Raw genomic sequence first — 16,882 nt, forward strand, 5'->3', positions numbered from 1 at the left:
TTGTAAACTTCTATGATTCTATGATAATCTTATTTGTTTCGATAAGATCTCCTTTCATTCTTCGAGATTCCAATGAGTATAGACCCAACCTGTTCAATACTTCCATACCCAGAATCAACCAAGTGAACCTTCTCTGAACTGCCTCCAATGCAAGTATATCCTTCCTTTCCCCTGGCTGGGGAGTCCAGAACTAGGGGTCAAAGTCTCAAGATAAGCAGTCGGCCATTTAGGACCGAGATGAGGAAAAATATCTTCGTTCAGAGGGTTGCGAATCTTTGGAATTCTCTACCCCAGAGGGCTGTGGATGCTCAGTCGCTGAGATCGATAGATTTTGGAAGCTAAGGGAATCAAGGGATCTGAGGATAGGGCGGGAAAGTGGAGTTGAGGTAGAATATCAGCCATGATCTTATTGAATGGCGGAGCAGGCTCAAGGGGCCATATGGCCTGCTCCTATTTCTTATGTTCTTAAAGCAGGCTCCCACAGTGGAATTGGGAGCCTGATTTAAATTTAACAGTTGCTGGGCTGGTTTCCCAGGGCCCGGGAAAGCCGGCAGTAAAAGGGAGGCAGGAACTGCCGGCTCAAGAAGGTAAGTGCCTTTAGCAGCACTCCTTGTGGGCTAAGAGAAGTAGGAGTGCTCCCCTTGGCCCCTCAAGGAAGCCTTCGGTCTCCCTACTGCAGATCACGGCCTCTCTCTCTTCCAGCCGTGATTGTTCAGTGTTTTGCCCTGATATTTACTTGAGAATGTTAGGTACTGAACACAGAATCTGTTCTTTACAGGAGCCTTCAAAAGAAGATCTTACTGTATCTGAAAAGTTCCAGCTGGTGCTTGATGTAGCACAAAAAGCACAGGTAGTTTGCTAATACAGTTCGGAGGCATTTGCACATAATATCCTACAAGAGCACAGATTACTTATTCAATTATAGTGCTACGGTTGAACTATTAAAATTATTGTAAATGCATGTTTATTTCTTTGATGTTACATTTTAATCAACTACCCTTATTTTTTGAAGCCTTTTAAAGTGTCAGCTTGGCTCAGATTGTATTCTTCCCCTGTCAGAAAGTTGTCAGTTCATGCTCCACTACTGATTTAAGCACATAATCCAGGCTGATATTTCAGTGCAATACTGAGATTGTTGGAGGTGCTGTTTTTTGACAAAGCATTAAACTGTTGCCCTATCTGCCTGCTGTCCTTTGGAATTGAACGTAATAAAATTAAATATTATTTTACTGGGTAATATTTTTCTGTTAGCTGTACAAAAATTAGTTTTGCACTTTCTGGGCCTATGTATTTATATACTGTCACGCAAAGGTATAATATTGTCCCCATGTAAAATAGTCTGATTATTTTTCGTTAACGTATTTAAGTGGATTCAACTTTTTAAAATTTAAATTACAGAATCTCTTTGGCAAGATGGCGGATGTGCTAGAAAAAATTAAGAAGTAAGTTTTTCAATTGTTCTATAGTTATATATTAAATTTGTTACCTGATAAGAATAACTTCATGAGAATCTGCCACATATTGTAATCTCTTGTTTTTCTTTTTACAGCTTATTTATGTGGGTGCATCCAGAAATAACACAGAAGTTGTATATGGGCTTGTGGGCCCTCTTTATTGCATCTTGCTTCTTTCCATACAGAATTCTGGGACTCGTTATAGGTAAATAAATGACATACAGTGATTTTTCTTTTCTACAACTTTTAATTAATTTAAACTGTTAAGATCTCCTTAACAACTGGGTACCTTGAATGTAATTGATATCTTTAGTGTCCTCTGGGTGAAAGATTATTTAAAAAATGGCTATTCCACAGTTAAATGGTCCCTTGCTCATATGAATGTTCTGAGAACAGTACATTGGAACATGCAAGTCTGCAAATACTGATGAATGACCTCACTAGTGTAAAAGTGCCAAATAAAATGCTGGCTGTCTAAGAATGAGTATATGAGAGAACAGGGGCCTGATTTTAGCACCCGCTATCGGGTGCGTTCTCGGCGGGGGGGGGCCTCGAAAATCGGGAAATCCAGGATCCCGCCCACTTCCTGGTTCCCCGCTGACGCGCCGGCGTGTGCACACAGCCCCCGCTGGTGGGAATCTCGCAGGCAATTAAAGCCAGCGGGATGCCACTTGAGAGTATTTATTTAGCTATTTCAGGTCATTAACTGACCTGATTAAGGGACTGTGTGTGATTTTGGATCAACATGGGACTGTTTCCCACACTGGGGGAAACACTCCTAGATCGAATGGATGTGTTGCAACTGTCAGCCTGTGGCAGCTGCAAAGGTCCATTTGACAGGTGGGGGGCGGGGAGACCCTCACCCATTGCAGGAGGCCACTCTGTCACTTGGGACAAAGTTTGGCCTCCACCACCCTCCTCCTGACGGTCAAAGTCACCAACCTGCACACTTACCCCGGGGTCCGGAGACATGTACCTACCTTGCGGACCCCCTCAGATGTACATCTTGCGGATGGGGGCCGCCGTAGCTGCAGTCATGACCTCCTTGGAGGGCGAACAGCCTCACCAGCCTCGCCATCCATGCCGTCCACCTCTGACACGTGGAGCTCCACAACAGAGTGCTGTGACACATCCACCTGTATAGCAGGAGGGAGGGCTACCGCAGAGAGACATGCGTCGCAGAGGGCACTACCCTTGCCACAGGTTTCACAGACCGAGGCTCAGCCTCCTGGACCTCTCTGAGCAGCAGTGCACACGGAGGCTCAGAGTCACTCGACATGTAGCCATGGACATCTGCAGCCTCTTTCATGCCGAGCTGCTCCTGGCTGGCCCGTGCACCATCTTCATACCTGTCGCTGTCAAAGTCACCACTGCCCTCAACAACTTCTCCACAGCCTTCCAGGGTGCAACCGGGGACATCGCCGATGTCTCTCAGTCGTCTGCGCAGAAGAGCCCTGCAAATACACCTACACCCACTCTGCAGTGACACAATGGGTGGCATCAGTGGTGGGTCCTCATAGTGATACCCAGGAGCGGGCATTATTGCACAAACCGGACAGGATTCATGAAGACATGGCAGTAGTGGTGCCAATATAATGTGTGATGTGAGTTGTTCTGAAATTCAATAGAAGCAACAACCATGACAAACCCTCGAACACCCTTGTGCATCCCCTTCATGCTCACGACACATTTGCCTTACGCTGCCTACTGCACATATGTGATGCATGCCCTGTGGCTGCAGCACAGGTCGTGGCAGGTTGAGTGAGGCTGGCCGTGAGAGAGATGCACGAGAGGGTGAGTATGGGATAGAGCCATGAGATTGTATGAGGATTGGGTTGCGTGGTAGTGGCGGGGTGAGTACTCGTGAGGTGAGTAGGTGCAGGTAAGATGAGGATGGGGTTTGAGTGGGTATGAGGGGTGATGTGACAGAGTAGTGTTGGCAGTGCCGAAGGAGATGTGGGGTGGGGGCAGTGATGTGGCAGACTGAGTGTAGGGGAAAGACTACGTGTACTCACTGTGGCTGACCTACTGAGGTCATTGGACCGCCTCCTGCACTGTGTGCAGGTGGGCGATAAGTTGGTGGCGCAGGTGACCCCCTCTGCCACCTCGAGCCAGCCCTTGGTGGCGGAGGCGGGCCGCTTCCTCCCGCCCGCCGGGTGGAAGATCTCTGTCCTCCCCCTCCTCCTCAGCCCATGTATTGATACCTGGGGTGAGGCATCATTAAACTGGGAGCAGCCTTCCCCCTGGGCTGCTCCATGCAGTCATCTTTGCTATTGGTTGCAGCATCTGTCAGTGGAGGACTGCCCCTTTAAATAGAGCGCCTCCAGCTGACAGATCTTACTGCGCATGCGCAGCCCGCCCGACACGCAGATCAGCAGCGGGGAACCCGGAGGACAAGGTACGTGGATCCAATTAGTGGGTTGCCTGCTACGATCGCGCGGGAAACCCACTAATTTCACTGGGCGCGTTACCCACGCGCCCGCTTGCCCACCCGCAGAGAACCCGCACCCCTGGTAAAATCGGGCCCCAGGATAATGTTTTGCTTTGGTGCTCTCAAGGTTGAATTACCTTCCAAAACTCACTATCGAGGCTCACTCATGAATGATGGTTACTTGGTCAAGGTACCAGAGAGCAGCTGCTGCTTGTGGAACTGTAGCTCATTAATGAGTCATTGTGTTCAAGAGAAGATGGGACAAAATTAGCAAGGGGCGAGGGGAACCTTCCCTTTAAGAAGCTCCTTCATTTAGATGTCAAGTAAAAGTTATTTCCAAAGAAGGGAACTTAAAGGAAAATCAAAATGTTGCTATCTTCTCCTGTTGTCTCTTCTGTTTTTCCATTGAGATTAGGGGATCGATTTTAGCACCCGCAATTGGGTGCGTTGGTGGCGGGCGGGCTACGAAAATCGGGGATTCCCGGGGCGGGTCGGGAGCCCGGCTCCAACCCACCCCATTTCCAGATTCCCCACTGACTTGCTGACAAGCGCGCGCAGCCCCCGCATGTGGGACTCCCGCCGGCAATTAAAGCCGGCGGGGTGCCACTTAAAGTAATTGAACAGGTACTTCAGGTTGTTTACAGACCTGATTGACCTGTTATTTTAGCAGGGATGGGATTTTGCAATTGACTGGGACTGTTTCCCGTACTGGGGGAAACACTCCCAGTTCAAATGGATGTGTTGCAGCCATCAGCCTGTGGCAGCTGCAAAGGTCCATTTGACAGGGGGGGGGGGGGGGGGAGAGCCTCACTCGTTGCAGGAGGCCACTCTGTCACTTTGGACAAAGTTTGGCCTCCACCACCCTCCTCACAATAAAATCCACAAACTTGCACACTTACCCCGGTGTCCAGACACATTTATCCAGACACATTTACCCACCTTGCGGACCCCCCCCAAACTTACTAATGGGGGCCACCATAGCTGCAGTCATGACCTCCTCGGAGGGTGAACAGCATCACCAGCCTCGCCGGCCACGCCGTCCTCCTCTGACACGTGGAGCTCCACAACACAGTGCTGTGACACATCCACCTGCACAGCAGGAGGGAGGGCAACCGGGAAAGAGATGCGTCGCAGAGGGCACTACCCACGCCACAGGGTCTACAGACCGAGGCGCAGCTTCCTGGACCTCTGAGCAGCAGTGCACATGGAGGCTCAGAGTCACTCGACATGTAGTCGTGGACATCTGCAGCCTTCTTCATGCCGAGCTGCTCCCGGCTGGCCTGAGCACCATCTTCTTGCCTGTCGCGGTCAAAGTCACCACTGCCCTCAACAACTTCCCCTCTGCATCCTTCCAGGGTGCCACCGGGGACATCGCCGACGTCTCTGTCGTCTGCACAAAAGAGCCCTGCAAACACACCTACACCCACTCTGCAGTGACCCAATGGGAGGCATCAAGTGTGCGTGTTCATGGTGAACCCCATGAAAGGGACCTATTCCACAAGCCAGTCAAGAATGGGCAAGACGTGCCAGTAGTGGTGATAATAATAAGATTTATTGTGCATGTGAATTAAACAAATAGAAATAAAAAACATGACAAATCGTCAAACATTCCCTTTGTGCTCACAAAACCTTTGCCTTACGTTTCCGGGAACCCCTACTTGGTGCTACCCCTGTGGCTTCAGCAGAGGTAGTGGCAGGTTGCTCTTGTCCATGCCCTGACCAATGAGATGCTTTGGGCCGACTCCTTCTGGGTTTGGGTGCCCGTGAGAGCCCCTCCAAAGACTGCTCCACCTGCACCTGTGCAGGGGCAGACTCGGCCACCTGGAGAAGGGGCAGCATTGCGGGTACTGGTTGAGAGGGGGGCAACGGGTGAGACGTGGGAGCGCTTTGAGTGGCGTCCCCACTCCCATGTCCCCTTTCACCATCATCCCTCTCGTGGCCAAGGCCCACATCACTCCTTTCACCCTGCTGGATGGCTGTTTGGAGGACTTGTGTGAGGCCTTGGAAGGCCACTTGCAAAGTATCTGTCAGCCTGTTCAAGGCAGCAGAATGTTGCTCACCATGAATCCGAACGGCCGTTGTAAGGGCCTGAATGGACTCATTGTTGAGCCGTGCGTGACGCTTGAGGGAGGCTAGCCTTTTCTCCATCGCAGACGTTCCCGCACCTACCCGCGACACTATCTCGGAGATACCCTCCTGTACCTGTGCCACCATTCCCCTCATGCAAGAGTTGGACTCCTCCATCACCTGCGCGATTGTGGAGAGTGCGCGCGGCACCTGTTCCAGCGCCTCGGCAATGTGCTGCTGCCCCTCGACGACGCTCCTTTTCACGGCTGGCCGCCAGGGTTCAGCATCTGGGTCCGGCTGAGCAGAGCCTGGAGAAGAGTGCTCCCACCGACGCGGACTCTCCACGGCTGCCCCTGCCACCAGGGTCTGCCCGTGCTCACGTGCGTGGTGACTCACCATGTGCAAGCCCAACTAAGTGAGGACGGGGACCCACCGAGGTGTATGTATCTGCGCTGGTGGATGCATGGCTCGGATGTGACGATGGGCCCTCAGAGAGCGACAGGTCCTCTGAGGATTCGCCCTCCACAGTGACGGTGCTCGCGGATGGCCCTGCAAGAGAACAGAAAGCAATATTAGGCATGTGGATAGATGTTGGGGTGCTGCAGATGCCAAGTGATGCTAAGATCATTCGCTATTGTGAGTGCTGAGTGTTAGCTTTCTGCCACTGGCCGCTTGTGCAATCCCAGCCTTGGCATCCGCCACAGACATGCACTCCAGTTTGCGGCTGATCTCCAATGCCTGCTGCTCCGTGCCCGTTAGGACCACCTGGTGTGGCGGGCCCCCTCCGGTCCGTGCCCTCTCCCGGGTGTTCTGGCATCTCTTCTCCTATCAAAGCAAAACACAGAGGCGTGATTGAGTGATGGTTGCATGGTGTGGGTGTGGGTGGGGTTGAGCGTGAGGGAGATGCATGGGAGGGTGCATGTGCAACATAGCCATGATATTGTATGAGGATTGGGTTGCGTGGTAGTGTTTGGGGACAGGGGCGGTGAGTACGTGCAGGCAAGGTGAGGATGATAGTTGGGTGGATGTATGGAGTGATGCGAGAGCGTTGTGGTGGCAGTGCAGAAGGGGTTGTGTGGAGGTGATGTGGAAGACGGAGTGTGGGAGAATGCGTAAGTATTGTCGCTTTGCCTGACCTGGTTAGGTCATTAAATCTCTTCCGGCACTGGACCCAGGTCCGTGGCACATTGCCGCAGCTGGAGACCTCCTCGGCCACCTCCAGCCAGGCCTTCTTTGTGGTGGAGGGAGGGCACTTCCTCCCATCCGACGGGAAGAGAAATTCGCTCCTTCTCCTCACCCCATCCAGCTGCAGTGAGGAGTCTGAGAATCTTGGGGCAGCCTTCCCTCTGGCCTGCTCCATTGTGTAGAATTGGTTGTTTGCTGCAGGAGGAGCATTGGTTGACTGCTCCTTTAAATAGAGCTCCTCCAGCTGACAGAGCTGACTGCACATGCGCAGTCTGCCTGCCGCGGAGCTTAGCATCGGGAAACCCGGAAGCACAAGGTAAGTGGATCCAATTAGCCTGCAATTGCGTGCCAGAGCACACTGATTTCACCGGGCGCGTTACCAATGTGCCCAATTGACCCCCCGCCGCGAACCCGCCGCCATGGTAATATCAGGCCCTAGATTTTCCTTTCCCTTCAAGTTATTGGTTGTTATATTATTTCATGTTGGTTTTACAGCAGCATTTTTGATTGTATAAGCCCATCAGCATCCTCAGTGCATGTTTGTGATTATTCCCCCTCCCCCAGTTACCAGAAATCCAGTGCAAACTCGTTTTTTCCTTGCACAACAATTTGTTTTCCCACTGCAGCATCTGAAAGGGAATGAAGTGCAGAAAGGGAGCAATCATGGGCTCGATTTTTGGACGTCCGAGACGGCGGGTTCATGGCGGGGGGGCTCCGAAAATTGGAGATTCCCGGGGCGGGTCCGGAGCCCGGCTCCAACCCGCCCACTTCCGGGTTCCCCAGTGACGTGCTTTGATGTGTGCGCAGCCCCAGCATGCAGGACTCCTGCCAGCAATTAAAGCCAGCAGGATCCCACTTAAACCAATTAATTAGATAGTTCAGGTCGTTTGCAGACCTGATTTGTAGGATATTTTAGGAGGGGTGGGATTTTCAACGCAACTGAGCGTGTTTCCCGTACTGGGGGAAACACTCCCAGTTGAAATGGATGTGTTGCAGCCACCAGCCTGTGGCAGCTGTAAAGGTCCATTTGACAGGTGGTGGGGGGGGAGACCCTCACCCATTGCAGGAGGCCACTCTGTCACTTTGGACAAAGCTTGGCCTGCATCACCCTCCTCCTAACAATAACATTCACAAACTTGCAACCTCAACCCCGGTGTGCAGACACATTTACCTACCTTGACATCTTCCAGATGGGGGCCGCCATAGCTGCAGTCATGACCTCCTCGGAGGACAAACAGCATCACCAGCCTCGCCGGCCATGCCGTCCGCCTCTGACACGTGGAGCCCCACAACACAGTGCTGTGACACATCCACCTGCACAGCAGGAGGGAGGGCAACCGCAGAGTGAGATGCGTCACAGAAGGCACTACCCTCGCCACAGAGTCTACAGACCGAGGCTCAGCTTCCTGGACCTCTCTGAGCAACAGTGCACACAGAGGCTCAGAGTCACCTGACATGTCGTCGTGGACATCTGCAGCCTCCTTAATGCCGAGCTGCTCCCGGCTGGCCCGAGCACCATCTTGTTACCTGTCGCTGTCAAAGTCACCACTGCCCTCAACAACTTCTCCTCTGCATCCTTCCAGGGTGCCACTGGGGACATAGCCGACATCTCTCGGTCGTCTTCACAAAAGAGCCCTGCAAATACACCTACACCCACTCTGCAGTGACACAATGGGTGGCATCAGGCGTGGGTCTTCATTGTGATCCTCAGGAAAGGGCATTATTGCACAAACTAGACAAGATATGCAAAGACGTGGCAGTAGTGGTGACAATATAATATGTTATGTGAGTTGATCAGAAATTAAATATAAGTAAAAGCCATGACAAACCCTCATAACCCTTGTGCATCCCCTTCATGCTCACGACACGTTTGCCTTACGCTTCCTACTACACATATGTGATGCATGCCCTGTAGCTGCAGCACAGGTGGTGGCAGGTTGGGTGAGGCAGACCATGAAAGAGATGCATGAGAGGTGAGTATGAGACAGTCATGAGATTGTATGAGGATTGGGTTGAGTGGTAGTGGTGGGATGAGTACTGGCATGGTGAGTAAGTGCAGGTAAGATGAGGATGAGCTTTGAGTGGGTGTGAGGAGTGATGTGATAGAGTAGTGTTGGCAGTGCAGAAGGAGATGTGGGGTGGGGACGGTGATGTGGCAGACGGAGTGTAGGGGAATGAGTAAGTATACTCACTTCGGCTGACCTACTTGGGTCATTGAAGCGCTTCCTGCACTGTATGCAGCTGTGTGATGTGCTGGTGACCTCCTCTGCCAACTCGAGCCAGGCCTTCGTGGTGGCAGAGGCAGGCCACTTCCTCCAGTCCACCAGGGAGATCTCTGTCCTCCTCCTCCTCACCCCATCCAGTAGGACCTGGAGTGAGGCATCATTAAACCTGGGAGCAACCTTCCCCCTGAGCTACTCCATGCTGTAATTTTGGCTCCTTTCTGCAGCATCAGTCAGTGGAGGACGGCCCCTTTAAATAGGGCTCCTCCAGCTGATAGCCTATGATGCGGCTGTGCAGTCCGCCCACTGCGCAGCTTTCCAGCACGAAACCTGGAAGCCAAGGTAAGTGGCTTCAATTAGGCTGCGATTGCGTGCGGAGCACCCCAAATTCACTGGGCGCGTTACCCACACGCCCAGTCGACCCCCGCTGCCAACCCACCTCTCTCCTAAAATCGAGCCCCATAAGTCTGTTCCCTTAAAGGTGCACCAGCAGATGTATTTGATGTTTGTTCGCAGCGCTGGGTAGAAGGCACTGAGGGTCTCTAGGTTTTGTGCTGCCTCCTCCAGCATTGGACGCCCTTTGACCCAGCCTATAACTCAAACTCGCCTAAAGTTGAGAGATTGGTCTCATTTGGATGTCCAGAGGTTTCCAGGCATCATTTGGCAGTTGGGTGTTTCACTGCTTTTGATGCCATTTTCAATTTCAAGCAAACAAATCAATTGTTTTAATTCAGATCATCCTCAATGATTAGTTTCATCTGAGCATACCCTGTGGCTCAACATCTATTCAATGATAGCAGGATGTTATTGAGGACACTTTTATTTGTGTGTTTTCTGCCATAAAAAGCTTACAATGCAATCAGTTTAAGGTGGTTTGATGCTTCCTCAGCCAAAGATGGTACCAGTTCACTAGGGCTATCCCATCCTAGAATGCCCTTAGAAAAATCCAGTTACCTGAAGTTAGTATATTTCTGAAGAGCAGGCAAATGTCCCCTTCCACTCTGAAGATGAAGGTGAGGAAGAGAAGAATGAGGAGGACAAGAACTGTAGATGACAGGTTACCTTTTCAGGCTTTGGAATGCTTGCTAAGGAGTATTTATGTGAAACTCATTTAGATGTGATGTGGAGATGCCGGTGATGGACTGGGGTTGACAATTGTAAACAATTTTACAACACCAAGTTATAGTCCAGCAATTTTATTTTAAATTCACAAGCTTTCGGAGGCTTCCCCCTTCGTCAGGTGAACGTTGTTGGAACGTTCCAACAACGTTCACCTGAGGAAGGAGGAAGCCTCCGAAAGCTTGTGAATTTAAAATAAAATTGCTGGACTATAACTTGGTGGTGTAAAATCATTTAGATGTGTTTAACGCTAAGATTATCTTAGCAGCTTGGGTGTTGTTGGCCGCCGCCTTACCCTGGGAAATTAAGGACCACATAATGGACCTTGTAGAAATTGCTGCTGAGTGTCTATTTGGAAGGTTTAATCTGTTGACAGCAACGATTTATTTTGTTTTTTGTATAGAGTATTTGAGCTGGCAGTGGTGCGATCCACATCAGGTCCACTCTGCTTTGTGTCTCAATTTCTAGTCTCACAACTACCTGAAAACCTGATGTTTGCTGTATCTTTGAAAAAACATTTTTGTGTTGAGGCTGAACGTGTAAAGGATGTGAGGGAAATTTGTGTATAAGTGCACTCTACTATACTTCATAGTTTGCTGTCCTGTTGTATACTATTATATCCTTTAGAAGAGGGCTTAATTATCTTAAACCAGTGGATTTCATCATTCTGTTTCAGGACTTTATGCAGGAGTAAAGTTTTTTCTCATTGACTTCATATTCAAACGATGCCCAAGGCTTCGCGAAAAATATGATACTCCTTACATTGTGTGGAAAAATTTGCCCACAGACCCACAGCTTAAAGAAAGATCAAATGCTATATTGACGAGACGGGTAGGTACTTTTTGTTAAATGATCTGTTTAATTTTTTAACAAAAGCAAACCTGAGGTCCTGATTAGTGGCTAGAACATGGACAGTTAACAATATATTAGAATTTGTTCTTTTTTACATGTTACTGTACTGATCACATTTGCAGTTTGAACCATGTCTGGTCACAAAGTTATTAACACTACAAAAGCACAGTGCGGTTACAAATATTGCAATCTCTGCAGAACCAATTACACCAAAATCACTAAATTTTCCCTTGATTGAAAGGAGCAATTTTCTGTTGTTCCAGCCATTGGTCAGCGCTCTTAATAAGTTTCCTTTTAGTTTGTTTGTGTGTATGCGTGTGTGTGTGTGTGAGAAAGAGAGTGAGAAAGTGCTGGGCTAGATATAATTTAGAAATGTAATTGTTTAAGTTTAGCACCTTGTAGAGTAGCCATGACATAATTTGTTGTCTCTGTTACATATGTTTTGTTGTTTCTTTTCCTGCTAGCTGTCAGGGTTTGAAAAGGTAGGGTTTAAGTCTCCAAAAATTTTAAGTATATTGTGTACTTTTAAAATTGCCTGTAATTATATTAGATATTATTGAGTGAAGTGTGATCTAGTTGAAAACTGTTGTCATGTATTGTCTTGTTTGTTTTAGTACCGTTAAATTGTTAGTAATTGTTAGTACATTGAAAGTGGCAGGACTATGAAAGGTGTTTTTGAAAGTGTGATTTTTAAAATTGTCATTAAGTGAAATCATTTGATGCAGTTTAATGTAGTAGATAAATTCCATGTTATTTTTAAGAGATTGCAACTATGTAGCTTTTTATCTTTTATCCCTTAAACGCAGAATTTCCCTGGTACATAGTAGAATATCAGCTAGTTGTTTACTACTAATTTACTTAAATTTAATTTCTATCAATTTAAATTATAAATGTATAGTTGAAAATAAAGAGGAATAAAATGCTTTTCCATGAGCCATAACATTGAATCTGTTAAATCTTGTTCTATTTTAGTGTTAATGATGTATTGACTTTTTTAATGATAGAACTGTATGTAAAGGGTTAATGTGTCACATGATCTGCCTAATGCGTACTGTAACGATCACGTGGTATTGATTCATTGCACGGCATTTAGAGATCAAATTATTTTTTTCTCGCAGCTTTATAAAAAAATATATTAACATATTACTGCAATATACCTTAGCTAATTGGATTTGGAAGTTCTACAGCTGAAAGCAAAGTTTAAAAACAGAAACACCAAAGTACATTGAAAATAATGTTTGATGATAAACTGGTGGTTTTAGTGTTGGCTGACCGAATCAGTAAATTTGAAAAGCTATATTATTGGGTCTTTAATTCGGTGCACGTAATTTTCGTGATTCATTTTCTATAAAGTGTCATCCCAGTGTAACTCCTTTTAGTCTTTTTAGGTGCTTGTTACTCAGTCTTTGTACTGCTACACCCTGCAGTAGGGTTTTTCCACTTCATTTCTTTCCAGAAATGAGGAAAGTTGCTCGTTAACTATATTCAACAATTTTTTTGTCTTTATTTTAATTCTTTTTTAAAAATTTGGGTCATAATTCATCAGTAAAGCAAGTAGCAAGGAAGTGAAGGAAAGGTGGAGCGGTTTAGGGATAGAATTCCAGAGCTCAGGACCTAGACAGTTGGTGGGGCGAAGGGATTTCGGACTGCAAACAAGAACAGAGTTAGAGGAGGTTTGTAGGGCTGGAGAAGGTTACAGAGATAGGGAGGGGCGAGGCCATGAAGAGATTGAACATGAGTATGAGAATTTTAAGGTATTGGGGAAGAAGTGGGAGCCAATGTAGTTTAGCGAGCACAGAGTTGAGGGATGATGGATGAATGGGACTTGGTGCAGGATGGGATACAGGCTGCAGAGTTTTGGATGAGCTGAAGTTCATGGAGGGTGGTGGATGGGAAGCTGGCTAGGTGAGCGATGGATTAGTTGATTCTGGAGTGACAAAGACATGGATACAGGTTTCTGCAGCAGATGAGCTGAGGCAGGGGCAGAGATGGGCGATGTCCCAGAGATGGAAATCTTTGTTGGAGAGGTTATGAGGTTGGAAACTCAGTTCAGGGTTGTATAGGGTGCTGAGGTTACACAAAGTCTGGTCCAAACTGAGACAATGGCCAGGGAGGGGGATGGAATCAGTGGCAAGGGTATGGAATTTGTGGTAGGGGCCAAAGACGATGGCTTTGGTCTTCCCAATGTTTAAATGGAGGAGATTGCAGCTCATCCAGGACTGGATGTCAGATAAGTAGTCTGAACATGGGACCTTCCTGGTCTGTTTGGTTAACATACAAAAACCTCATCTCTGATCCATTGTGGGGGGGGGAGTCTTATGAAGTAATTTATGTAGCTATAATATATGTTTCAAATTGTCTTATTCTGTAATCAACTAGTTCCATGAATGCAGATAAGAAATAGAAAGTTAAAAAGCTATGCTTTCTGAAGGGGGTATTTGTTGAGCTCTTTCTAACTATTTTTAGTTGTTTTGTTTTGAAATGACCAAAATCTCAGACCAGTCAGTGTTGAAGTGGGTTCAGAGAAAAAACATTCTCTGTTCTTAGTTTTTATTGAAGCTGCTAATGTAAATGATATAGCACCCTCCAGTGGCACATTTTTTTTAGCCCCCTTGTCAGATGATGTACTGAGATATCTTTCTGCCCTCCCCAAAAAAGATAGAAAATTTTCTGAATCCTCAGTAAGTGTAAGTTTCAATTACTATGTGCTGGTTGTTTTAATTCCATATATCTGCTTTAAAATATAGCTCCAGTTGATACTAAAATACTTGGGTTTTAATTTTTTTTTATAAACAGTTTCGTTCGTTTTCATTGGAACAGGTTAGTTGTGTGATTCATGTAGAATTTGCTTAGCCCCGTTTTCTGTATGTGTAAAGTAACATAGTAGGGGACTGAGTAACAAAGTGGATTAGCGTACTGGTTTCTCCCTTCTGAGACTTTGTTTTGAATCCAGCCCAGGCCGATGGGATGAAACACTCCCCATTGTGAAGGTTGTATGGGTACGATATGAAATAAGGGGCAGGGTTTTAACTGTGAAAAACAGGTGGGTTTATGTCAGGGGGGCATTGAAAATTGCAACAAATTCAGACCCGCCTCCAACCCGCCCTTTTCCGTTTTTCACCGGGGCGGGACGAGGGGCAGGCGACCAACTCGCTCCCAGGAGGTGGATTGGTCACTAAAATCTTTCAAGGAGGCTGCAGGCCTCCATTTTGAAAGCTTTTGCGATTGCTATGCCTGGGGGCCGGGACCCCGGGCCTTCTCCTTCATGCTACGTGGGAGGAGTCGAGAAGGCCCGAGACTGCAGGTAAGTGCCTTTCTGGCACAGCTTGTGCGCCCGGAGGCGCAGGAGTGCTTCCCCTCCGGCCTGACAAGTCTACCTGCAGTGACCCCCCCCCACAATTGTCGCGGACTACTGCGATGCCCCCGATTTCCTCCACCCACCCGTGACTGACTCCTCCGATGACTGACCTCTTTTCCGCCCCCCCCCCCCCCCCCGTAACCTCCACATCCATCGATGTGTCCAGGTGCCCCCCATCCATACAATCTAAGACTTACCTTTTCATGCCCTCTTCCTTGCTGTGCTCCCGTCTGACTGAGGCCAGCCTGTTGGGCAGCAAACTGACAAAAAAGAAAGACGTCTTCATGTCAAAATTGTAAGGACATCCGGGAAACCCGTACTTCCCATTTCCAAGTCAAAATCCTGGCCAAGGCCTCAGCCTACTTTCCTAGTGGTTGCATATTTACAGTCCAAATCTACTCATTACTTGACACAACGTGGCACTAAATGACGGTCTACTGGAGAGGCTGTAAAAATTCACTAAAAAAAATTGAGAGTATTAAAAAGAAACCTGAATTGTTCTAGTTATTCACAAAATGTAAATTTGGTGAATTTTGTATTTACTGTATGCAGGATTGCAGGGAGGCCATCTTATTCAGTCTGATCTATCACTCCATACTTAAACACACACACACAAGATTTCAGAGCATAGCCTTTAAAGTGACAATTTCTTTGTACAAATGCAAACCATTTTTTGTTTGAGGAGGGCGAAGAGGCAGAAGAGCTGTCAACACGTGATTCAATGTAATGTATCACATTATGTTTCATTGTAAATAAAGAATTGTTTCCCAAACAATTTTTCTTAAAATAATTTGACCCTTTCAAACGGGAGAACTAACTTTCTCATGTCATTTTTATTACCTCTTTCCTTCTCCCTCCCTCCACCCCCCCCCCGCACTAATTTTCTCCCCTATTCTGTAAAGCGCACACATTTGGCACATTGATATGTTTAAAAGCACTAATTAGCTTTAATAAAATGATTTTTAAGATGCATCAAGGGTAAATACTGCAAGAAACTGAAATAGCCCAGATGAGGAGGTTAGCATACGCAACATAACTTACAGTCCATTAAAAAAATCATATGTGGCACGATGATCTCCACTCCTGAATTCCTGATACATGCTCCCATGCTGTGATCTACACTGGAAGCACAAATTCATAAAATCTACCCAAATTCATAAAATGACCTATAAATATACTTATTTTGTAAATATCTTGAGCAATTAATATTTTTTAAAAGCCCATTAGGGAAATAATGCATTTTAAAATTTATACAGATAGTAATTCAGTCCAGAGAGCTTTTCTGGATGGATAAGCTTGATGAAGTCAATTGGTCTTCCTTGTCTGTATCTTGTGAATACTAAGTTCTTCAGAGTCTAACAGCTTTGAATTATTGAGTACTTCAGCATTGGAAAAGAGTAGGAATTAACAATTGTACAGTGGTTTAAAAAAGACACCTTGAAGAGGTGACTTTGCCATGGGACTGAATGGGAAAACATGCTGAAACTCGTGTATCCTGCAAATTTTGACAAACATGATGAAACTGATGGTGAAAAGTTCATAGAGGGACAAAGGTTAAAATAATGGAAAGAATTTAATTTTAAAAATTGATTGCAAATTTTGCTAATTTTTTAAAACTTTGTATTTCCATCATAACTTTCAATTATTAATAAGTTTGCAACCAAGTTTCTCTATTTTCTGGAAAACAGATGAGTAAAATGTGAGGGGAAGGCGGTCTGTTAATCAGCCAGTGGTTAATTCAAGCCATGTGATTTAAAGTAAAGCTTGATATGACCCCGCCCCCTTGATTGTGATGTTTCCACAGATTCCAACGGTTGTGTCAAGATCCAACATTACTGCCAACAGCTTGTCTCTGTACAGCAGGGAGGATGACGGTGCACGTTCACACAGCTCCAAAAAGACCAGCTTCAGTGAGATCTTTAGTTTGGCAGAGAATGAACGTCCTTTACCAGGTAGATACAACAATATCTATATTGTATTAAAATTGGTGAGTGGGTCACAACATTCCATTTTAAAAATGCATTGGAAACTCATATATGTCAGGTTCTGTCAATAGGAAAATCAATGTTAATTGTCAGTACTTGGATGCAGTACCTGTTATGCCTATAGGTAGTGCTGTGCGAGTTTTTTTTAATATTAAACATCACGTACAGTTAACTGCTAAAACAATAGCCACAACGGAATACATTGAGAG

At 46.8% G+C, this 16,882-nt stretch overlaps 1 protein-coding gene across 3 annotated transcripts in view; it reads left to right on the top strand.

Annotated features, from left to right (window-relative positions):
- The window catches only part of gramd4a (GRAM domain containing 4a), a 148,333-nt gene that overhangs the window by 112,523 nt on the left and 18,928 nt on the right, over positions 1-16,882 (top strand). For all 3 annotated transcript variants that reach the window (XM_068004894.1, XM_068004893.1, XM_068004895.1), the window contains 5 exons: positions 779-850; positions 1,399-1,442; positions 1,550-1,659; positions 11,155-11,309; positions 16,493-16,640. In XM_068004894.1, the coding sequence (XP_067860995.1) occupies positions 779-850; positions 1,399-1,442; positions 1,550-1,659; positions 11,155-11,309; positions 16,493-16,640 (529 nt within the window). The remainder of the gene's footprint in view (positions 1-778; positions 851-1,398; positions 1,443-1,549; positions 1,660-11,154; positions 11,310-16,492; positions 16,641-16,882) is intronic.

This window comes from Heptranchias perlo, chromosome 24 (genome assembly GCF_035084215.1).
Source record: "Heptranchias perlo isolate sHepPer1 chromosome 24, sHepPer1.hap1, whole genome shotgun sequence".
NCBI lineage: Eukaryota > Metazoa > Chordata > Chondrichthyes > Hexanchiformes > Hexanchidae > Heptranchias > Heptranchias perlo.